This window comes from Chionomys nivalis, chromosome 14 (genome assembly GCF_950005125.1).
Source record: "Chionomys nivalis chromosome 14, mChiNiv1.1, whole genome shotgun sequence".
NCBI classification, from domain to species: Eukaryota; Metazoa; Chordata; class Mammalia; order Rodentia; family Cricetidae; genus Chionomys; species Chionomys nivalis.
The window spans coordinates 39,387,763-39,413,131 of record NC_080099.1 but is presented as its reverse complement, the minus strand read 5'-3'; the positions used below and the strand labels follow the sequence as shown (position 1 = coordinate 39,413,131).

Sequence of the window (25,369 nt, the reverse complement as noted above, 5' to 3'; positions counted from 1 at the left end):
GTTATGGGACAGTCTGGCATAGAGCTTCTATGTCTGCTTATGATGAGTCTATATGGGTTTGCTTTAGCAAAAGTGAGCAAAGTGGATAGTTAGTTCTCTTTTGGAGGGTCAGACTTCTTCAGGGTCAGGGATCTGTTACTAGGAATGCTAATTTTTTATTATTAGTAGATATTTATCCCATCAGTTTTTGAAAGTGTAAACTCTAGAGAAACCTAACTACATTGTCTTCTTATAGTGTTATTTCATTTGTATTTTAATAAATAAAGCTTGCCTGATGATCAGAGAGTAAAACAGCTGCACTGGTCAGCCTCACAGACCAGGCAGTCGTGACACACACCTTTAATCCCAGTAGCCACACTAACTTGCCATAGACACTGGATGGTAGTGGTGCATGCTTTCTAATCTCAACACTAAAGAGGAATATAAACTGGGAGGAGGCAGCTTTCAGACATAGTCTCATTCTGAGATTCCTGGAGGCAGGATCGCCATTTCAGACTGAAGTAGAGGTAAGAGCTAGTGGCTGGCTGCTTTGCTTTTCTGATCTTCAGGTTGAACCCCAATATCTGTCTCTTGGTTTTTATTAGTCATATTACATCTTCTTAATATTCCCAGACTACAATTTTTACCCTGAAACCAGGAGCCAAACTTATCTAGTCTCCAAACTGAACTGGTTCCAAGTTCACTGTGGTGCTGGGGTCGTTTTCATTTTTCTTCCAACAGGAAAGCTTCTGGTAAGCAAGGGTTACTCAAGGCCTGGTTAAGTCTCTCACTGGGAAGGAGAACAGGGTACTAACTGAAGATTTAAAATAAGAGAAGAAGGTAAATTTGGACTGTAGTTGGATAATCTTGTACAGACTACCAGCCTGCAAATAATAACATGGAGACTTATTATTAACTATAAAAGCTCAGCCTTAGTTTAGGCTTATTCTAATTAGTTCTTAGAACTTATATTAACCTATAGTTTTTAATCTACATTCTTCCATAAGGTTTGTTACCTTATCTCCCTACTGCCCATCCTGCTTCCTCTTGTCTGTCTGACGACTCCACCTTTCTTCCCAGAGTTCTCTCTCTGCCCTGAAGTCCCGCCTGTATCTCTTGCCTAGCTATTGGCCATTCACCTTTTTATTACACCAATCACAGCAATACATTTTAACGTAGTGTACAAATATCCCCCAACAAAGGGCCTTGCTCCATCAATTACCATAGGCCTTTGACTTTCTAAGCCTGCACTCCCTCATCTCTCAAGTAAGGTCAAGAGTAACTATATCCCAGGCAGCCTTCCAGATTGGAATATGATTCCATCTCTAAATTCATGCTCTGGCATGGTATCATTTCTTATAAAGAATGATTCTTGTCACAAGCTAAGCTTTCAAATGTTCAAGTTCTCTGCCTTTGACCTTCGCCCTGTGTGACTTTGATGGCTGCAGGTCTTATGGAAAGGGCTGGCAAGGGTAGCTGCTGAGACTTGGCTCCTGGGTTTGTGGACCACTTTCTCTTCTTCTCAGGATCTTTAAATGTACCTTCCTCTCTCCATGTGTGCGTGCGCAGGGATGGCAGTGTGATTTTATTTTTTTAATTCATGCTAGATTAAGATAGGCTCTTAATGGCATCATTTAACTTGATTCATTCTCTCTTTATAAAGAGCCTCTCTCTAAACACAGACATATTTTAAGGACTGGTGGTCAGGAAGCCAATATATGGATCTGGTTAGTGACAGTTTAGTTTCTAATATTCTCTTCTCCCCTACCTAAAAAAAAAAAAAAAAAAAAAAAAAAAAAAAAAAAAAAAAATTGTGAGAAAAATTCACAAAATCAGCAAGGAGCAATGCCACTTGAAAAAAAAAAATAGAGGCCTTTCATCCCTGCAGAGACAGAGGCAGGAGGATCTCTATGAATAGGAGGCCAGCCTGGTTTACAAGTAAGTTTCAGGACAGGTAGGGCTGTTACAAAGAGAAACACTGCTCAAAAACAAAAACAACCCCTCCCCCCCAAAAAAGAAACAAAATCAAATTCCCATTGTCAAGAGACACCTCTCACTGGTAAGTCTTCAGGGGAAAGCAGCCTTGGGGATGAAAGTGAGGCCCACCTCCCTGCCAAGCTGTGCCTGTCAGAAGACAAGTTACGGCTGGGCTCTGGGCAGGAAGGCTGAAGGTTTCTGGGTGTGAATCAGTGATTGCTGGTCACCAAATGGATGCTTCTAGAACTTCTTGTTCTACTTGTGCCTCTTGGGAAACAAGAAGGGGTACGGTGTGAACCTGAAGAAAGACAAAGTTTTATGTCTCCAGGAATGTGAGATTTTCTTAAATATAGGGTGTAAAGTGGCTACAAGACCCATGCCTTTAATCCCAGCACCCTGGAGGCAGAGACAGGCTGATCTCTGTGAGTTCAAGGCCAGTCTGTTCTACAGAGTGAGCTCCAGGACAGGATCCAAAACTACAGAGAAACCCTGTTTCAAAAAAAAAAAAAAAACGATAAAAAAAAAAAAAAGAATGTGAGTTCAGAGTCGGAGAGAAAAACTCGAATTTGAATTTCAATCACTTGAGGTTTATGTGAACTAAAGCCTTACTCTTTGCATGTCTTCACTGACAAAATGGAAGATCTCTGCTGGGGTTCTATCTAACAAGCTGTTTTCAGGATTAAGTGAGATACTAAATGAAATCAATTAATCTAAGGCACAGCAAATACCAAATCTTCTTGTAAAACTTCTTCCCCTTAAATTATTCTCATTAGATTTCCTGTGACATCTTCACATAGCAAGTAGTCAAAAACTACTACTAACTCAACAACAGAAAAATATCAAAAATGTTTCTATTGCATCTGATTATATTATGACGTCACCATCATAATACATGCAATACTAAACGCAATGATTTCCATGTTCTAGGCCCATGGATACACTGACCTCCCAGGCTTCACTTTTTTCTGCAGAGCAAAGGGATCCGGCGATTGCTGTTACAACAAGAACGATCCGCTTTGAAATGTCCCTCTTCAGCTCACGTGTGCAGTTACTGGGGGCAGGCCCCATTTCCTACCATTCTCTGCTTCATCTTTCAATAGGATGTGTGAAGGTTAGAGATCTCTCCTGTCACCATGGAGACACCTGCCGCAATGCTGCCCCTTCGTGACAGATTGGATTCCCTTGAACTGCAAGCCTCACTCAAGATTTTCCTTCCTTACTATGCCCTTTTCAGATATTTTGTTACAACAATGAAAACGGTAGTGAAAATAGAGATTTATTGCCACCCCGTGGTGTGTATTGCCACTCCATGGTATGTATTGCCACTCCGTGGTGAGAGCTGACATGAGCTCTTTCAAACGTGCTTCAATGAACCACACTCTGAAACCGGACAAGGAAGTGTGATAGCTGATCTAAACTACTAACTTTGCTGGGTTTAAAATTTTCTTACTGACTTTCTATCCTGTCTGGACGTAAGGAAGGGTGAAGTTCTAGCTCCAGGCTGTCGCTGTCATGGAGCTGCCAGCTGCCATCCCTCCCCTGAAGACATGGACTGTGAACCCGACTCTGAACCAAAAGAAATCCCTCCTCCTCTGTCAGGCGTTTGGTTACAGTGTTGAACCAACCTAACTAATACGTGAGGTTTACCAAGGAGGTTTGCCAAGAGTATCTCCAAATCCAAGCCCTAAGAAAGAGGGCAATCTCCATGGGTTGGGACTATGAAAATCTATGAGAACACAGAGGCAACCCTAAAAGCCTTCTATGTAAATGTTCAACTCTAATACAAGAAGAGGAAGAAGAAGAAGAAGAAGAAGAAGAAGAAGAAGAAGAAGAAGAAGAAGAAGAAGAAGAAGAAGAAGAAGAAGAAGAAGAAGAAGAAGGAGCAATAAGCTACTCCCTAGTCAGTATTTCTAAAATACCAAATTCATGGTGCATGTGCTAATGAGACTAATAGCTGCTAATAATTTTAAGGACTATGTGGTCGATGCACAAAAGCAGACAGAGGCATCCGTTAAGATTTATGTTTGCATTCAGGTTCAAAGAGTCATGGTGACAACTTTCTTTATTTGAAAGAAGAGTTAATGGTCTGAACGAATTCTTTCAGTTGTTAATAGTGAGAGAAATGATGTGTCTGTTTACAACTGACACATGCTTGGAAGGAGTGCACGGATTTTGGGAGTGGGCACGGCCAGGGAAGAAGAAAGTGTAAATGACGGAAGGCTTCCAGGTTCACTTGCCTATGGCAGCCCCTGGACCACAGTCACTCGTTTGTTCGACTACAGTGATGTTGTGTTCTGTTGGCTCAGTGAGCCAGTTTCTTACATTCAGACCTTCCTTATCTTTAAGTCTTAAGAATGAATATTCTTGAAAGTTGTCAGTTAGAAAGAGACTGGTGTTCAGGAGTAAAAGGCACATTCTTTTGGGTCATCTTTTCTATTTAAAGTAATGCTGCAAGTCAATGTCAAATGTATCTATTCATTCAGTATTGTTTGTGAGGCTCCTTTTCCTTAAACAGAGGATCCAATATGTGCCGGTCATAGATTTGAGTGCAGGGCCTTCACTGGTAGCCTCACAGAGAGCCCAGGGCATTACTGGGCTTTTGAGAGGCGGCTGTTTCCATTGGACAGCAGCCATCATATTTAAAATATCAGCACGGGCAGCCAAAAAGGCTTGGGCGAGCACAGGCTTAGAGCTGTTTTCTGTTTGCTTGTTTGTTTGACTAGTCTGGATTTGTGGCAATTGTCTCCTTTGTGCCTTTATCAATGACAGCCTTCACTGAAGGAGGCACAGTGACAGCAAATGAATCATCACATCACTTTAATAATGTTGGTTTTCATTAACCCAAAGCTCTGCTATAGAAAGGGCCTATCACTCATTACTACCCCCACCCCACGCTGTTGTTTGGTGTAGTCTATTCGCTAAGTCCACTCCCTAAATAAGAAAACCTGAAGAGCAGTCCAAATTCCCTGCCCTACAGGAAGACCAAGGTCCTCCCACTTCCATCCAGGCCCAGGAAGGTGAGCATCAAAACAGGCTAAGCTCCCACAAAGCCAGTTCATGTATTAGGATCGAAACCTAGTGCCATTGTCCTTGGCTTCTCATCAGCTTCAGTAGCGAGAGGGAGGGGGAATGGACTGGGGGGAGGAGAAGAGGAGTGGGGTTAGGGGAGGGGAGAGGGGGGAGGGGGCAATGTGTGGGAGGAGGGGAGGGAAATGGGAAACGGGGAGCAGTTGGAAATTTTAATTAAAAAAGAATAAAAAAAAATATATAATAAAAAAAAAAAAAAAAAGAAAATATAAGAATTCATTTTTAGATTAACTGGTCATAATTCTTGTTGATTGTATATTACATTAGCTTGTGTCAGTGTTTATTTAAAGTTTCTTATAAAGGATAACATATCTTTAAATAAAAATGTCTAATTTTAAAAAAAAAAAAAAAAAAAAAAGAAAACCTGAGGCCTTAAGGGTAAAAAGCATCCAGAGTCCCTTCTATCCAACACAGATGTTGGCTGGTCCTGCTGAGCCGAAGCCAACAACTCTGATGCGTTCCCCTGCTCCAGCTTCCCTCACAGGATCAGTTAATAACTTCTAAGTGAATGTGGAACAGAGGAGGAAGGGCTGCCCCCCCCCCCGCATCATTTGCATTAGCAGCGACCTTGGGGATCAGAGAGTGCAAAGATCTGTTTACCAGTGCAGATTCTGAGGCTACCTAGAGTCTCAGGTAAATGAGAGGCAAGGGCAAGGCTGAGGACACTCCCTTCAGGGTTCTGTTGCTCTGTGGTCAGAAAAGAGCTTGCTTGCTTCCCTAAGGGATGCCTCTCTTCAGATAAAATCTGGGCTGTGGCTATAGTAGCTCAGTGTAAAGTTAAAGTGAGTGTATAAGATGTACAAGATCCTGGATATTATCATCAGGGAAAGAATTCTCTCTTATCCTACATGTCTTATTGTCTAGTACTTCTATGGCAGAGAAAAAAGAAAGTAAGCCATGAGAAATTTGTCTTTGAGTTCCAGATGTCCCAAAAAGATTCCTGGACCATTCTATTATGGAGCTTCTATGTGGCTTAGAGTGCTGGGTGGGTCTCTGAATGGGAGTAAGGAGTCTGGCTCCTTCTGTCTGGGAAAAGGACAGGGCCAGAGAATGAGAAGGGGTTGCAAGCCCAGATCTGCAGTAAAGCAAGGCAGGAGAAAACAAAACAAAGACAAAACAAAAACCAACAAACAAATAAACAACAACAACAAAAACAAAAACCAGCATCTGCTTTCCATCCTGAACTGCTACGTGCTCCTGGGCAAAAGCCAGAAGGAAACTCAGAGGCCTGAGAGAACTGCCTTAGACGGGTAGACACTCCGTTCTTCCTCCAATGGTGATGCCACACACTTGGCCAGCACCTCCTCACCCCACCCCCTCCTGCAAATACTGGCTGCCTGAGCTACCAGGTGTAGAGAATTAGGGGCGGGGAGTAGTCAATTGTCTCCAAGGAACTCCTGCTTTCTTGTTTAGGTAACGGTCTTGTCTCTGGATGGAACAAACCCAGGATCTTTCTTTTAACCCACGTGACTTTAGTCAAATTAGGAAATCTCTCTGATCCTTTCTCTAGAGCGCACAGTTAGTGACATGTAACTGTATGTCCAAGCTGCAGTGAACTAAATGAATTAATCCACGCAGCTTGTGGTAGGGTACAGGGGGTAATTCCATTAGTTTGGGCTCAGTCACTTGATGATCTAATAGCTCCATTGTGCTTAAGCTTCATCTTGCTAACCGGCGCTCTAGTTCAGAGGATGCCCTCCACAGGAGTAGGCATATTTCTACTCCACGAAATAAGAGCCAGGTGGAAGGACTCATCTTATTTTACCAGATGAGCTCTTATTTTGGAGGGAACTCTATGTCAGATGTTGACACAGACATGTGCTGAGATGGATTTGATGAACGAGAAACTTATAGAAGACCCTTTTACACTTGTTTCTCAGTGGTCTGAGGGAAGGTGGAGGATAGGTGAAGCTGTGTGTGAACCTGATGAAGGCTTCACTGGGTGTAGGGGTGGTGGTTTCTGCTCACCTATTAGCATCACCTCGGAGAAAGGATGGTCCCCATCTTTTTAGTCCCTTCTGATTAAAAGCAGGGGCTGGATCAAACAGGCACATTTGTACCCTAGGGACACATCCCCACTGTAGTTAACACGTTGCAGCTTTTATACGTAATAAGCAGATACAAATGGTCCTAGAAAACATGCCAAGAGCGAACAAAGAGCCATATAGGATACAAAGGTGGTTTTGTTCTTTTTCAAATTTAATCAAGTTTTTCTAATTTAGGAAGAAAGTGGTAGAGAAAAGGCCACTGCGAGTGGAGTTGTGAACAGTCCGCTGGAAAGGCGGAGCCACCCCATGTCACTCTAGATTGAAGCTGAACAGGACTGGAAACAGCACTGTGCAGACGTATTTGGGAATTTCTGGATCTGTCCAAAGGCAGTCTGGTGGGCTCTTGTCTGACTGTCAGAAAAGAATGAAAGGCACAATTCTACAGACTTGTAATATAACTAAGGCAAGAAAATTATTAATGTTTTATATGAAATCATTTTCATTCTTTTCTGTTTGAAAACTTGTTTTAAAAGTTTCCCAAGAAGCCGGGCGGTGGTGGCGCACGCCTTTAATCCCAGCACTTGGGAGGCAGAGGTAGGCGGATCTCTGTGAGTTCGAGACCAGCCTGGTCTACAAGAGCTAGTTCCAGGACAGGCTCCAAAGCCACAGAGAAACCCTGTCTCGAAAAACCAAAAAAAAAAAAAAAAAAAAAAAAAAAAAAAAAAAAAAAAAAGTTTCCCAAGGGAATCTCTTTACAAACCAGACATTTGTCAAATGTTCCTTTACTAATGTTCACACTCTGAAATAAACAAACTGGTGTTTACTGTCTTGAACACCTCCGGGTTCACAGACCACGTTCAGGGGCCTCAGCTCACTGACCCTCCTATCAGCCCAGTGGGATGAAAAGAGACAATTTTTATATGCCAGCTGGTGGGTGAACCAGGTAAGCTTCAAATTCTTTTAAGAAATCTCTGGAATTCCCCCAAGTATTTTTTTGCTGGTTTAGCCGCAGCAACTGGCACTCCAAGCTCTTAGTACACCTGGGGCATGTTGATTATACTTCAGAAAGAATAGCCTGGGTGGGAATCATGGCATACCTGCTCAGAGCATAGAGGAACAGAATAGATATTTCTGGCATGACCTGAGTCAACATTTCCACAATCAGTTAGCTCAAATGCTTCCCATTCCTAAGTGGTTTTCATCTGCTTTTCACTTTGGAATTCCCCTTCCAAGACTCCTTACTTGGATAGGCTGGCTTCTTCTTTTGGTCTCCACACTCTAATTCTCTACCTCCTGATATTTTCTTCCCATTAAGTGATACCTTCTGAAGCACAAGGGATCCACAGATGTGGGGAGCAGATTGTATTGTCCCCTTCCTCAAAGTCAAGTCTAGGCCCCCATTCCAAAGGCCACAGGCACTCCTACAGTTCACTGGACCCTTTTATTTCTTAAAAAAAAAAAAAAAAAAAAAAAAAAGTTCTTGCCTTTGAACCTACTACCCCATTTCCAGCAAGATTTCAGAGTTCAGACTCTACGCTCTAGATTGAAACTGCCAGCTGGTATGTCACTCAGCAATGTCTGAGGATCACACAGGTAACTCGGCCTCCAGAGAACAGAAATGTAGTTCCTTCTACATACAAGACTCTACTTACAAAAATCCATTAGTTTTTAGAAAAAGCCACCTCTCTGTGGTTTGTCTCACAGAAAGATGCAGAGCAGGCGGGGAGGGGGAGGGGAGAGAATTCTGGGGCTCTTCATGTGACCTTAGGAGAAGCCATGAACATGATTTCCAGTTTTTCCTCCAAACTCCCACTATGTGACTCTGAGTAACTGACTTGATCTACCCAGGTTTCCAGGCTCTAAACATTGAAGTGGGTTTTTGTGGATGCTCACACAAGAAAATGCACAGAAAGTACTGGTACCCACCCATCAGGGGTCTTCCCATTGCTGTGGTCAGCTTTAAGTGGGAGCTTATATTAGAGAAAGAAAATGACTGACTGTCACCATTTTAAAAAGCCTGCAAATTAACATGGGAGAGGTAGCATTTCAAATGCTATATTTTTATGAAAAATAATAGATAAAAGATTTTAAGGTTTTCTTAAATCCCTAGAATATGGATAAGTATACTCTCAGACTGTATTGATTCTAGGCTTGAATAAGAGAAACATGCAATGCACACAACACAATACTGGAACAAAGTAACAGGTTAGGAGATATATTTAATCATCCAGTCATTGAACTGATAACTCCTTAGGTACTAGGTGGCCAGCACAGTATCAGATAGTTGACCTAGAAGGTCTCTTGCCTAATCCGTTGAGCAACCCAGAATAACTAGGGTCTGACACTGAGGGTCGAGGACCAATGTTGAGGTGGAAAAGACATTTCACCTTGATGTCCTACAAAGGCAAAACAAGATCCTCACTTGAGCTACTCACAAGCAAAGCCCCATCCCCATTCCACCAGCAACAGCAAAACCCCCTGCCCTCAAGAAACCAATGCACACTTGAGAGTAGAAAAGATTAAGCCTGAGGACGACAGTGGAAGCAGTCTGAGGGAGGAAAGCAATTAAACAAAACAACAACAATAAAAACCCTCACTTCTACCAAAAATGATGGCTGAAGGTTGTGTCTAGAGAGACAAGTGGGTCAGGCTCGGCCAAGACTGCCTCCTTCAGTCTTCAGCCTATAGTGACACTTGAGCTACTGGGTGGGGCTGCCTTAACAGAAAAGAAGACAGGGATTAGAACAGTTAATTCCTAATTTTAGAAGGTTAGCTAGCTGTCTTAAAAATGAACCAATATTGACAGTAGGGAACATATTCTTGTATATAGAGTTTTAACCACATTTTCAATCTTTGTAGAGCTGTGTCCATATTTTATATTTTTTAACCTATGTCTAGGAGAGTTATTTTAATACTTGTAATAGAAAGATAATCTCTTATAGTCATAGAAACATACAATGATGTTTTATTCCAGGAAGAATCCTTGTTTGCAGAAACGCAAGCACAAAGCATGAGGAAAAAAAATCTAGAAATGGATTCCTTATCCCCAATGACAACCCCGCCCCCTGCCATGCCCTCCTTGTCATCCGCCTGGTTTTAACAATGACTGCCAGGCAGCCTGGCTTGAAGAAATTCACACCCACTGTCCAGTCCTGTTCCAGCTGCTGGAGATGCAGCTCCAGCTTCCAGTACCCGCTGTATGTAGTACCACACCCATGCACAGAGAAAGAATGGGAGACGCACTGAAAATGAAGGAAGTACCCCTGGGAAAAGCATCCAAATAGAGACAAAAGGGAATCCTTACTAGCCCCCTCCTGAGAACAGGGCAGGGCACAGTCACAGTTACCATGGTTCCTAAGACGAGCTATCTGGCTAAATGTCTTTATCTTTCCTTAACGTGGCTGAAATGGTACCTAGAGGAATGGGTGTGGTCCTGAATGCCATGTCACAGGCTGGGTCTGTAAGAAGAATGAATGAGACCTTTGAAAATTGGATGGGGCAGGGGATGATTCTCTGTCTGTCCCAAAAAGGATATTTGGCAAGTGCAGACTAGGTGTAAAGGCAGTGGACCTCCAGCTGCAATAGCAGGAGAGACTTGGTCTCATCACATCATTAAAGTAACCAATATAAAGACAAAGCTGAGATCCCAACTAGATTCAAAGAGAATACAAAGAGTGATACCTTCTATATTTCTTTGCAAAGGCAACTGGCACCAAGCAAACACTGACACAATGTTTCCCCAAGAATGGAGAGTTAATGCTGTCAGGTTAATACAGTTAATACAGGAGTACACCTTTAAGCCCAAAGCCTCTGCCAGGCAAAAGGATCCCTACTCAGCTCAGCTATTCTCCCTAGGGAGTATTTCTTCCCTGGTCGGATCAAGTGGACGACTAGTAGGGGTGGGGTGCAAACGTCAAAGTGAAGGAAGGCTCAGGTGCACGCTGAAGGTGAGATGATACAATACAAATAAGCCGCTTAACAATGCAGTGCCAGAGGCGCATGAAGAAGGTCCTTCACTCAATGGCATAGGAGGCACAAGAGGCAAAAGTGTACACAGACTCAGGCTCGTGGCAAAATCTTGGCAGATCGCTACCAATTGAGCAGGTGGCAGGTAGCAGTCGGCCCTGGGGCAGCTGCAGAGCCTCCCAGAGGCCAACTATCACTTCCTTTGTTCCCCTTGCAAAGATGGAGTAGCCACCCATCCCTCTAATACACACACACACACACACACACACACACACAAAATACAACAGCCATACTGCTTCTTGCTAAACCACCAAATGTCATGGGCTATTGCTTTTTGTTTTAATGCTATCCCAGACTGCCATATGTCTTCACTATTCAGGGCATCAAGTCAACTAACTCATCAGGGAGGAATCACAGGCTGGGCAAGGTATTTCGTCCAGGACAGTACCTGGGTGGAAAACCGTTCAATAGCTGATAAAAAGCATGTCCTCTTCTCTAATCCGCCCTAGGTACACCAGCCAGTCGCCGGTGGCTCAGTCTAACACACAATGGCAGTTGAACACCGCATGCACTCAAAGTGTCGTTGTGCAACTGCAAACTAAAATGTTCTCTGAAAACTCAGCTTTCTTTTGGACGAGGAATAGGAACGGCATGTAAAAGGTAAACGATTGAGGTGAAATAAAGTTGATCATTTTCATTGCAGCCACGTTAGTTGTTGAGTCTGGAATCTGACACACCCAGACCTAGATCAGTTTAAATGTGAGAAAGGAGGGTATGTGAGAGGACTGGTATTCAAGGCACCCACAAAACCCTCTCCAAGGCGCCTTACTGCCAGAGCCAGGAGAGGGGCGCGGTCCAGCTGCCAAGTGCCGGTGGAGAAAGGTATCATCTCTCATACCCTGCCAAACCCAAAGGATCCATCAACAAAAAGCACACCTCAAGCTGCGGGAGCACACACCGATCCCCACGCCCCATTCCCAGGCGAGACTGGGATCCGCTGAGCCCTGTGAGGCAGGCGCTCTGGGCAGTGGAGACGGACAAACAACCCGAAGTTCTCCGAGTCAGTGTTTAGGTTTTCCTCTTTGTTTTGATTTCCTCAAGCCCCATGGTCGCTGCACCAGCTTGGCGCCGGCTGTGCCGTCTGGTCCGACCGCCGCACTCAAGTGCCCGGATCGCGCTGGGTCCCTATTTCCCGAGGGACCCGGCGGGGACGCCAGTGGCATCCGCGCCACCCCGCCCGCGGCCGGCTAGGAGTCACCGGCCGACTCACCGTGATCCGCGGGATGTTCTTCTTGCCCTGGTATGACATGGTTGCTGCGTTGGCTGCAGGGGATGCCTGCCTCGCTGCTACTGCTGCTGCTCGTGCGTCTGGCTCAGCGCACAGCGCCCCAGATCAGGTGGAGGGAATGGTGCACTGGCCGGTGCCGCCGCCTCCTCTTGCCTCCGCCCCCCTCCCGGGCTCCCGCGGCGGCTGCCAGAGACAATAGTAAATCTCCTCGGTCTCCCTTCGCCCCGACCCGCCCCCCGGCCACTCGCACCCTCCTCCACTGGCGTTCACGCCCGGGTTGGGGTTTCTTTTTTGTTTTTTCTTTTGTGGTGCCAGCTGGGACCCCGTAAGGCAGGAATGGCTGATCTAAGACTCCTCCCTCTTCTCTCTTATCCCTATTGATTTTCTTCTATGCATCTGCCTCACCCACTCCCCCCGCCCAAGGCTCCCCCTCCTTTACTTGCTAGATTCTCGGAACCAGTCAGCTCCTCAGCCACCAGGGGGCGCAAGGGACTTTTCAGGGCAAGGATGCTACAATCCCAGGCGAACCCACGCTAGTGGCCTATGCGCCTCCAGGGCCAAACCCCTCGGAACACCCACACCTCCCACTATTCCATACTCGGATTTCCTATCTTTCCTACTATGCTTTTAAAAAGGAGATGACACCGGACTTATCTCCGGGAGTCGGCTGTCCTCCACCATTTGCGAACAGAGTTTGGCGCCACCGCCTTTGTTAGAACCAAAGGCTGGGCGGCGCCTCTGCTGCTCTCAGGGTATTTGTAAACAGCAGGCACAGACCCTTGGAGATCAGAGATCTGATCAGACTTTATGCCACTTGACTCAGTGTGTGGTGCTCCTAGACCATGAATATATGCACTTAAAAATACAAAGCAACTTAACTTGGGGCGTGGATGTGTGTAAGAGCAACATAAGGCTTCTTGCTCGTTCTCTGCATTTAAAAAATATTCTTTGCCTGACTCTTACAGCTCAAGAAAGAGCATGTGCTGCTCTGCGGGTACAAGGCAGAGAAAACCCCTATAGTGGGAAGGCAGAAGCCCTGCACGTTCCCTGTTCAGCCACGGGGTTGTGAGGGGACCTCTTTTTACCAGTGTGGTTGTCTTTGAGCAACCCTCAAGGTATGCAGCACAAAATCCCGGGTTTATTGTTGAAAGACAATATTTGCAAGAGTGAAAAAGGTGGCCTTTGAAGCGCTGGTACCTAATGTCTTTTGGCTGAAAAGGCCAAGAGAGACTGGAGAAGCCACTATGCGTGGAACAGCGATGGTGGGGGGGGGAGTTCTAAAAAATAATCCCAAACATACAATTTTAATAACATCAAAAAATTAGCTTGCTATGCAAAAATTAGAAAATCTTCTTAAGTCTCCTATCACCTCCCCAGCTCTCCAATTCTCAGCCCAAATGTTCCACTAAACAGAAATTCCGTGCCTGTCATTAAACTTGAGTCAATCTGTTAGGAATCTGACAGTGACATTGCTATAAGGCAGGTCTTCTGGCCACACTTCTTGACAACTTACAATTAAACTGAAGATTTTCTTGGAACAGAACAGCTATGTAAGGCACCTACAGAAATAGGGTTCCGAATGTTCTAGCCTCTGCTTCCCACAAACAGGAAACGAGCTAACCTGATCACATAATCAAAGGACACGCTAATTGCCTCAGACACTCCCTCTCTAGCATGCTAATTCGAGGCTTCCGGTTAGTCATGGGCAATTGGACAGAATGCAATATTCAAAGGAAAAGTTGAACAATTTCTCAATTTATTTCTGGTCCAGAGGAAGAATGCCAAATGAAGGTCAACACATTGAAATCTTTTCCAAGACACAGAAAGAATGAAACAAGAAAGAGAGAGAAAAGACTGGGTCAAAGAAACACCCTAAACATTTTGGTTTGTTCTTACATAGATGCTAAAACCACTAACCAGGAGGGAGTTGTGATAGCACAAAGAATTTTGGGACTAACATGCAAATGAGTAGGGTTATATTTAGAGCAAAGAGAGAATAAACTATGGGCTATGAAACTATGCAGAGCAATGTGTGTGCTTCTCTCTCTCTCTCTCTCTCTCTCTGTGTGTGTGTGTCTATGTGTGTATGTGTGTATCAGTCTGTTTCCCTGTCTCTCTCTTTCTCTGTCTCTGTATCTCCTGGATTTTATTGTTCCAAACTTACCTTGTACTAGAAGAGATCTTTATAAGTTTGTTTAAGAAAAACAGAGATGGATACTGAATGTTTACAATCTTAAATATATTACTACTACTATTCTTATTCTTTCTTCCTATTCCTCTTCCTCCTCCTTCTCATTTTCCTTTTCCTCTTCTTCTCTCTTCTCTCCCTTACTTCATTCTCTCATTTCTGTACACTTCATGGCTTTCTTTGCCTTTATTTCCCTGGATGTTGTCACTGAAATCCAGAACATCCTTCATTAGATTCCCGTCACAGTTTTTGACTACTGGATGATCTTGTAGATGGTGCAGAGTTGAATCAACCTGTTGAGTTGGAGATTGAATGCAAGAGGCAATGCTCAGTAGGAACTACGATGTGTCCCTGGGATCAGACTGCTACAGAAGTCCCTGCACAGGAATGCATTATAGCCAGCTAATTATTTCAAGCTGCTGCCATCATCAGAGCCATACAGCAAACAATTCTTCCCTTCAGCTGTCCCCTTCAGTCATCTTCCTCTTTCTTAAAAGAAAAAGAAGAAGAAAAAGAAAAGTCTTCGGGATGACTGAAGAAAAAAGCCTTCCTTGGCAATTCCAGCAGTATAAAAAACAAGGCAACCATCAATTCAGGCTGCCTCTGTGTCTGGCCAAGAGAGCAGTGAAATCAGCGTGATGTTTTCCACAGAAGGATTCAGAATGCTTTTTCCTTGGATACACAGTAGGACTTGGCTTAAAGTATCACAGAAAACTGTGAGACAGAGCGACTCGGACACATAGAAATAGAGACTTGGTGTCGGTCCCAAAGAAACTTAACTTTGGCTACCAAAGCTGCCACACCCAAAAACTTTGGTCAATGGCTACTCTATTTTAGTTGCTCAGGCTACAGGCTTATCTTCATCCTCAATGTCCTTTCATCGGTCATACTCTGACCCTTCTCATCACTCTGTCAGCAGATTTGCTTCCTGCCTTTAAATACATCAAGACTATGAAACTCCTCTCTCTGTCAAGCCATTCTCAGCTCTGTAAGCTTACAGGAGTAACTCTTGGCTGAGTTCTTTACCTCAGCAACTCTCATTATTAACACGGCCCATAATACACACATACGCTTTGCTTTGTACTTACTAAAGATTGTCATTTTTCTAGATGGTAGAGTTAGAAGCATGAATGGTAATGTTGCCAACTGTGGAGTTTGCTTCCCACTTTCCTTCAGAAGAATGCTATTTGTAACTTGCTTGCTCCCATCTCTACTTATCCATCCCCATAGCACATTTTATCATGTGACTTATTAGTGCAGCACTTGGTATTATTGCTGGAAAATAGACTTCTCCCTCTCAAGAGAATGTAGGCTTTTTGAGAGCAGTAAATGTGTCAATGTTATTCACTGAATGGCTCAAATAGGTCCCTCATCATTTAAATTGCTAAAGAATTGTCAACATAAAAAATTTAAAATAAATGTCTCTCAAGGAAGACTATACATGTGGAATAGTTTTTCTGCAACTCTTCCATATAGTTGGAGTCTAGATTTTAAAGCATTAGTTTTGGTTTTCTATAGGTTTGTGTTTTCTAATTCTGAATTCAATTCAAGATGGTTGGAGACACATTTTGCTAACATGGGTGAAAACCCAAAATTCCAAGGCCACATACAGCCCAAAGAATGACTGAGTAGAATACATCTTATCCTTAAACACTAATTGCAAGGTCATTGCTTTAAAGAAGCTTATATCAAAGCTTCTTTATAGAGAAGACCAAGGGCTTGGTTGTGTGGATTGAATGAGATCCCCCTACCCCCCCACCCCCGCCTAGTCTCCTGCATTTAAATGCTTGGTCAACAGTTGGTGCTGATGTCTGGGGAAGCTTGGAAGGAATGGTCTTGTTGAAGAAAGTATGTCACTGCAGGTGGGTCCAAATAAACCCCCTTTTCTATAAAAGTTACTTTGGTCGTGACATTTTATCACAGCAATAGAAAACCAAATGTTTTTAATTAGAGATTTTGAAAATCATTGATATTGGCTTTCAAGGAAGAAAACATGGACTAGGGTCCAGACAGATGTGTTGCTTAAGGACCCAGACTTGGAGGAAAAGGCACATGGACCCATAGTTCATTGTGCTGATTTCCTCATTCTATCATCTTCCCCAGTTCACGTTTGCTGTTTAAAACTTGGTTTCCATGCTGGTTTGAATGAGAATGTCCCTACCCACCAGCTATCAGCTCGTTTTTGAATGCCTGGTCCCTAGTTAGTGGAATTGTTTGGGAAGGATTAGGAGGTGTGGCCTTGTTGGGGGAGGTGTGCGGCTGAGAATAGGCTCTGAGGTTTCAAAAGCTCATGCCAGGTGCAGTGTCTCTCTTTGCCTGATGCCTGTGAATTGGGTTATAAGGCTCTTAGTTACTTCTCCAGTACCATGTCTGCCTGTGTGCCCCCATGCTCAGAACCATAATGGTAATGGCTAGCCTTCTGAAACTGTAAGTCTCCAATTGAGTACTTTCTTTTATAAGAACTAACTTGGTCATGGTGTCTCTTCATAGTTTAGACCACTAAGGGAGTTTCCTTTTATATAAATTGAAGACTGTGGCTTTGTGATGAGTTATCATATAATTCAACTATCAATTTAATGAATTTCTGCCATGATGCCAAGGTAAGAGGAGCACAAATATTTAAACAAACCAGACCCTCAAAAATCCTTTCTCTCATGAAGCTGTCATTCTAAGAAAAGAGGTGAGTCTAAACATTTACATGGTATTTAAAATGGTTGCCAATACATTAGAGATGAGTGAGGTTAGGAAGAGGAAGAGGAAGTCACTTAAATTCATTGTAAGTTTGAAGAGGAGTTTCCAGAGGAGTCACCAGAGGGCCCCTGAGATGATGCTAGCCTGTACCAAAATAACAGTCTCATACTGGGTGTCCTTTGAATAAAAACATCAGTACTGCTGATAGATGTGACTGAGTTATAAGAAAGGATCATATTATTTATTTATTTCCATTTGAGCAATTCAGTGAAGGTGAGGATGCTGTTGGGGTTCCAAAAACTAGGTCCCAAAGATGAGTACTTGATAGGTCAAGATATTTTAGGCCCTAACTCCAAACATAGGTACCTCTGACCTCCATTTGCTTCTCTCCTGTTGGCGAAGCTTGGAAAACTTGCCGCCAAGTTCCCTGTCTCTGTGGACAGCTCTACCAAAGGAAAGAAAATCGCTTCAGTCTCATGCCTGAAACTTCCTTAACCAAAGATGAAGCTCAGATGATATGAAGATACACTGAAGTCTGTCACTACACCTGGATGTTCTTGTCACATATGTGCCTACTTCAGTCTCAATAAAACTCTACCATCCACTCCCTGGGTCATACAGACTTTGTCCTTGGCCATTGTGCGCTCTCCAAACCCATTTAGTTCCACTAAAATTATTTTCTAGACCCCTAAAAATTGTCTACAATCTGTGTTCTCTCCCTCTCCCATAGAACCAGGATATACAAGATTCTGAAACACATAGAGCTTGCACGTCATTACACCGTTATGACATGCACATCATAAATGTGCATGTCTTTTTTCCAATTAACCTGTCAGTGTAGTCCTGGGAACATTAGTGGGCAGAGGGGAAATTTTCCTTCATGTCTTGCCCAGTCAAGCAGATGAAACTGGCCTAGGAAATCTGTGGAAAAAATGAAAAAAGACGAGAAAGTCTGGAAGGTGTCTGTGAACATCATTTGAAGAGCAAGGACAGCAGATGAGCAGCTAGGATTCGAAGCTGCAGTGTCTTTTGAACCAACAGAGCTAGATGAGAGGAACCAACACGTGAGTGTGTCAGGGTGACACCACCGTCAGGGTGTGATGTTTTGAGTGTCACTGAAAGTAGAAAGTCTTCACTTTTAAAGGAAAGCCGAGATGACGATAACAGAGAATCAACTCCTCACTGGGTGAAAACACTCTCAAGATTGCATGGCTTTGACCAGAGTTCCTCCAAAGTGAGCACTTCCCTAGCCATCTTACAGTGCTATGTGGGGTCATACGCATGTATGTGTGCATGCACACATGAGGGGTGTGTGTGTATGCTGTGTGATGTACTAAGTTAGTGAAGGATTGTTGGGGCTAGTTTAGTGGTGAAGAACCTGCCCATCCTGTGCGCAGTTCTAGGATTAATTCCCAGCTTCCCTTTCAAAGTTATGAAAGTAATATTTACAGAATGCAATTATCTGTGTGTTCCAGAGATTGTTTCTTGTTGTTTTGGGAAAAACCTCATTGGAATCTTTTTGGGAGAAAATCGGGGTAGAATTTGCAGACATCTAAAACAAGTATTTCAAAGGATTTTGTTGTAAACGGAGAGAGGGAAATGGAATAGTAGCTAGCACATAAAGCACATGATAATTCAGCAAAACATTAACAACGTATTTGTACGGCAAATGGTAGAATCGATGAGGAAGCACTAGAGAAATGAGACAGTTTCTTCATGGAATTCTTAAACAGATAGCACAGGTGACACCTAGTGTTCAAGTGGAAGGTTTGTCCCAAGCTAACAAGAAGATGTGTCCTCCCCAGTCTCTGGAGGACACAGTTCCAGGCAGGCGGCTATGTACATTGAAAGAGGTGGTGTTTGAGAATTGTCTCCTTACATGTGCTTTCTCTGCCATCAACTGAGACAATGGCCATGGAAGTTAGAGGAGAGCTGGAAAGGGATGGGGGCGATGTGATGCAGTTATTGGGCAACTCGATGGAACTTCAATCAGTGGCCATGCGTTGAAAGAGAGTAACAGCACGGTGACAGACGTTCCTCCAGCTGCACTATCTTTTGACCTGTAGGTAGGAGTAGGAAGGGTAGAGAATTGGACCAGGATGTTTTCAGGAGAGTGCTGAGATGTATTGAAGAAATTCAAGGAAACTGAAGGTCAAGAATGGAGTCTAAAGCAGTTGAGAAAGAAGAGAAGACCGAGGTTAATTATGCAACAGCGATTCCCACTTCTGATGTCTTGATGCTTACTTACTAAACTCATCTGTCTTTATCATCCGAAGTTTCTTTATCGAGATTGGAACAGAGCAGAACCAATGGCGAGAAAGGTTAATTAAATACACAAAGGAAAAGCCCAAAAAATGCTGTCTACCTTTTAATCTCCAAAAATGTCTGAACTAGCTACGCCAATTGCAGTTTGGGCTTTGAAATACTTATATTTTGTGCTATTAATATAAGAAAACATTTCCATTTTCATTTTATTTGAAATATGGAAGAAAAAGAACTCAGAGATAAATCTAAATCTAGACAAGTACTGAAGGAGCAAGATCTATGTACCAGGCCTTGGTGAGACAGCTTAACTGCTATCATGTTACACAGAAAAACATTTATTTGTAGGACATCTCATCAGGTCATTTGGATGTGTTAATGTTGTCTGTATTTCAAACAAACAAAAAAAAAAATCTTAGTCTGTAATCCCAATGTGATAGAATAAAATTAAAGAGACCGTTCCCTGATATTATTTGATGTTTATATAGTAAGCCAAGAAGTAAACTGGCAGATAAGTTTATCTTTGATCCATGTAATTAAAAGTATACAGTCATAAAACAATATGATTGTGGGCTAATTCCGACATCAAACTCACAATAGGTTGGGCAAAGGTATTAAGCTTTTAGTGTGTCTCTAGGTGAAGTTTTCCCTCTTTTCTTCAGTGGGCTGTGATCCTGAAGGCTTCTTCCCTGACCCAAAAGCTTGTCTGTAGCTCATTACAAAGGCCTGAACCAGGTAAATGAAGTTGGGAGGGAAGGGTTGGGTTACTACACGGTGAGCTCCATCTCTGCTCCATCGTAGGATGGATACACAGAGAGCTTTGTCACGGCCTAGTAGATTTATTTGAATTGCCTTGAATTGCAAAGATGTTATTGTGAGTCACTTTTCCTTAAAAAAAGAAAGAAAAAGAAAAGAAAGGAAAATCCATGTCTCCAACTCTGTATGGGTTCAAGGCTGGGAATGGAGGTCCAGGGTACTGTTTTGTTTTGATGAGGCCATGGTGTGTACCGTATCCCCACTGTCCCATTCCACTATCTATCTATCTTTCCGAAATCACTCTTGTACCACAACGTTCTGCTGAAATCCCCATGTGAGAAAATCAGGAAGGTGGAATTAGATGTTTCCCGAAGAGTGGTGGGGCTTGTACTTGGGACTCAATAGAAATACATAGTTTTATTTCTTTCAGTTACATATAAAAAAACTTAGAAAATACTTCTTATTCTCATGTTATGTCAAGATTGGTAGCAGGAATCGTTTCTGCCACAACAGAAGCAGGAAGTAGCCTCTGGCATTCAGACACCTGTTGGATGACATTATCCTGAGGGGGGACACAAAGATGTCTTGGTGCCTGATGGACAACAGACTCTCAGCTGAAACTGAAAACTAAAGCCATGAGGACCAACAAAGGTCCCCTGTAAGAGTGGAGCCACGAAGAAGAGGCAATAAATGGACCCACAGCTCATGTTTAGCCCTTGAGATGAACACGTGGTGGTCATTCTCACCGAACTATTGTAAAGAACAAAAATGACAGAACAGTTTCCACATTGCTTTCTTAGCCTCAGGCAGGGAAGACTCAGTAGTGGATTCTGAAACTAACCCCCATTCTTACCTAAAGTTTATTGTTATTTTTAATTTCATGGAAATGGAAGATGCGCATTTAAAGATCTGCATTTAATTCACTAATCTGGAAATCATACAAGCCAGACAACTTCCAGAGAAAGGCTGGATTAAGCAATGGCCCAAACCTAAGAGGCTATGTGTTTTTCTAAGCAGATCATTGTCCACTCAAGTCCATTGTGTAGAGCCACCAACTTAGCAAATGGATGACTTTCTGTTAGAAAGAGGGATCAAGAACAGTCTACGTAGTCTTGAAGCAGACAACAGATGTACTAACAGCCCTAAACCCAGATTACACCAATTACGCTTCTCTCCACCACAACACAGTGTGAAAGATCTAAGATGCTATACAATTTGAGCACCTAAGTGGTACACTCCATTGATGGCATGATACAAACCCAACTAAACGAGTAAGAAATTACAAGTACATTGGTGGCGGTGGTACATGAACTACAAAGGCAGGGAAATGGTTTTCAATATTTCTGGACACAATCTCTCCAAAGTACAGGGCAGGTCATTACTTAGAGCAACAGTCTTTACACAGAGAGCAACACAAGCCAGGAAAAACCTCCTCAGGTTTTAGAGACGGCATGTTTTATACCCTCCAAATGTGTTAAAACCCACTCATGGAAACAAAACAAAGCCATTTCTCTCCTGCATGGTGTCTAGAATAAGAAAGGGTCCCACAGCATGACCTAGAGAACAAGGCCTGACGCCTTGGCAATAAGACCCAATAACTGCTATAGTACCAGGATGGGGAAAGATGTCTCTTGGAGGCTATATAATAGTAGGAGACTGACAACTTAGATTCTCTGACTCTGGTACAAGAGAAATCTACCATAATCGAAAGTTAAATCCTTGAATAATATGGAATGCTGGTAGAAATCGAAGCCTGAGCAGAGACAAGTCCACCATGAACTAGGTTCTGTTAGATCAAAGCATCATAGAATAATTTGACTCCATCAGTTGTTCATAACCAATGGAAGTGGACCTATTGGTAGGGCCTGAGGAGAGGTAAAGGACCAATTCAGCCTTTCTCGCGTCACTGACTACTGTTGCTAAGTGCCTTTCTGTCTCTACGCTCTAATACAGAATGTGAAGGAAGAAAACACACAGGTTTGTTTTATATATAAGTGTTATATATAGGTGTTTTATAGAGAGAGTGTTGACTGGGACCTAGAAAAGCCTTTGATAGAAGCATACGGGTATGCCTATTTGGGTGGGTATCAGGAGTGAAGATCTATTTATTATATATTGGCTATTAAAATCTTCCAGAGAGCATCCATTCAGAAAGAGACACTAAACAGTAAGGTAGATAAAGTGATTGTCTGTTGCCATCAGCCACATTGGTGCCACAATGGGATCATCAGTGGAGTAGACACTGTGACAGGGCTAAAGGATCTACAAGAATCTAACTCCCACTCATCAACATTAGCTTGGTTACTGTTGCAATCAGTGTTTACCTTGACAACAGCAGAGAACAATGCTGGTTGGTTCCCAAATATGGTACCATCTGGCAAAGGCACAAACAGCCGCTTGGTTACAAGTTGAATACATCTGAAGATGTAGTGATTCATCTTTATGGAAATAAACCATTTTAGTATGGACTTGGCATTCCTGTTCCTAGGGTGTCAAAGACACCACTACATGAGGGCCTCAGGACTGAGTGATGTACTGGCATGAAATCCCATGTAATATCAAATCATAGCAAAGGGTCTGGGTAATAGCAAACAAGTTGCAAAATAGGCCACAGGGTCTGAGGTACCATGTGTTATGTCTAATATCACATGACCACATCATTCTGAGAGAAAGTATAGGAAAGATTGGGCAATAACTTTCTGGAAACAATGTACATTTTATATTAACGTCCTTAAGTGGCAATAGATCCACAAAGATGTCCAAAAAGGGTTAATAAGAACCAGAGCAGAGCCGGGTGGTGGTGGCGCACACCTTTAATCCCAGGACTGTGGAGGCAGAGGCAGGCGGATCTCTGGGAGTTCGAGGCCAGCCTGGTCTAGAAGAGCTAGTTCCAGGACAGGAACCAAAAAAATCAAAAAAAAAAAAAAAAACAAACAAACAAACAAACAAAAAGAACCAGAGAAGAAAGAAGATTTACCTTCACTCCCATCATTGGGAGATGCATACTTTCTATTTCTGTAGTTCTTTTATTTTTGTCTTTTCACCAAAGAAGCAATATTTCCACCAGGCGGCCGAGCAAGGGTACTACTGACTTACAAGTTGGAACTTCAAGCTGTGCTTTGTGCAAATAATAATAATAAGCCAATATTATAATAGGACCCTATCAGGAAGATAGGGCTTGCTGCTATATTATGACGGCAGGGTAACAAGTTGCTCAAACTTAATGCTACACGGGGAAGCATGTGAGGCACAGAGAACTTGTACCTGAGAAGGGCATGATGACCAGGGACTGGGACTTCTCCAGGTCCTGACACCAGGTGAACCACTTGATCCAGACGAGAGGGAGGGGAGTCTTCAATGGTTGGTACAAGACAATAATGGCATCATTGTGGTCTAAGACCAGTTGTGGAAGGGAGGCCATGAGACTCTCAAGAGAAAAATCATCTAAAAACTGGAATAGTTTCTTTCAGAATTAACACAGAGAAGCAAGTATAGAGGGCTGGAGAAATGGCTCAGGCAGGAAAGCTCCTGCCTTTTCTGTTGTCTATAGCAGACCCTGGAGCTTCTCCCAGATCCCTCCACTGACTGAATTCGTTTTCCTCAAGGCTCTAGACCCTCAATGGCCACCTTTGTAAGTCGCTTAAGAAGTGCCCACCAAAACAGCCTGCTCCCATAGCTGACTAACGTGAGCACGGCAGGGCCGGATCCCCTACGCCATTGCAGTTTCAGGCCTGCCTGTCTGCTCAGTTAAGCTCACTTGTCTCTCTGCCCAACCCGGCCTTTCCTTCCTTCCCCTGCCCTTCAGCAGAGGGTAACTGCAGGAACAGTCTCTGATCAACTTCCTGAATACTGTCCTCAGAATCTCTTTCCTAGAAAATCAAACCAACAGCACAAAAGAGCAACAGATGTTTCAAAGGAGAGCTACTTTTCTATTTAGCGGTATTTTAACATTATACATTTCATATTCAAATTTATATTTCTTATTTGTTTTGAATTTTTGTTTCCTCTGGTGCAAGGTCTCTCTCTGCAGCCCAGGCTGGTCTCAAACTCACAACCCTCTGTCTTTCAGCCTTCCAAGCGCCGGAACAATATGTGTGCTGTACCACTACTGGCGTATGTAGAGATCTAAAAACTGTAAGGATCTGGCGACTTCTAGCTCGCTCATACATAAGCCTGCATACACTATTGACAAACCCTCTCTGCCATCTGACGTAACATATCTTCAGCTAACCGGAATGCCCACGGCTGGGCTCGTTTACAAGGCTCGGGGTTTTCTGTCCTTACACCACATGCCTGGTTTGTGGTCATTTGGAACTCTGGCACCAGATCATTTGGAGGCCCATTGTTTAGACTCAGGGGAGCAGCGAACTGACTGTATGGCACAGCCTCCTCCCCAGGACACATAGGAACCCTGAACCACAAGACGGAATCTCTGAAAGATGGGACTGTCTTCTAACCGCCCATTTCAGAACATGCGCAGGAGTTGCCGGGTTCGCCATTGAGTGAACTCGACTCCAGTGAATGGATTCAGATCCCGGCACCCTCAGCACGCACTGTGTGGAACACAACCCAGTGCTTTCCTAGATGAAGGGCGCAAGCCTCATTCCTGGGTAGAGACTCAGAACAGCCCTCCAGCTGAAGCACAAAGGCTGTAGCCCCAGGGCTTGTCTCCAGGTTTCTTATCTGTCTCCAGGAAGGAACTCAGGCTGTGTGATTTTTTTTTTTTTTTTCTCACTAGCTTCCTGTACTCGGCTATGGTATATGCTCTGAGGCTAAAAGCTCTGTCTGCCTCTGGCTCTCTGCCTTCAGATAGGCAGAAGAGATGAGACAGATGCCCTGGAACCAGGTGATACTGAGGAAATCTCTAGGGAGCCGTCCTAAAGATGCTGAGAATCAGTTCTCTGTTGGGTAGACATCTTTTATTAATAAATGAATACTTCATTGTTGAGCGGGCTACCTCTGTGTTCTAATCCTAATAGAGACTTTACATTTCTGTATTCAGGATACCCAATGTCAAATAATCACAGGGTCTCAAGCAGAGTACAAAGACAATCATTACTTTTTCATTAAGGACATGAACACATGAGGCAAAACCCAGGACATTGTTAGAATTTCTTAATTGTTCTCAATGTTTTGCCATTAGGATTGACAACCCCGAAAAGGCTTATGAAGCTACTTGCCTCGTCT

General features: G+C 43.3%; 1 protein-coding gene across 2 annotated transcripts in view; it reads right to left on the bottom strand.

The window, feature by feature from the left end:
* Dpysl3 (dihydropyrimidinase like 3) overlaps window positions 1–25,369 on the bottom strand; it is a 112,328-nt gene that overhangs the window by 56,204 nt on the left and 30,755 nt on the right. Inside the window, exon 1 of one of the 2 annotated variants that reach the window (XM_057789059.1) lies at window positions 12,268–12,489. The exons of the other annotated variant lie outside the window; for it this stretch is intronic. Within the exon in view, the coding sequence (XP_057645042.1) occupies window positions 12,268–12,306 (39 nt within the window). The 5' untranslated portion in view covers window positions 12,307–12,489. Of the gene's footprint in view, window positions 1–12,267; window positions 12,490–25,369 lie in introns of those variants that run through there. 2 annotated transcript variants of the gene reach the window in all.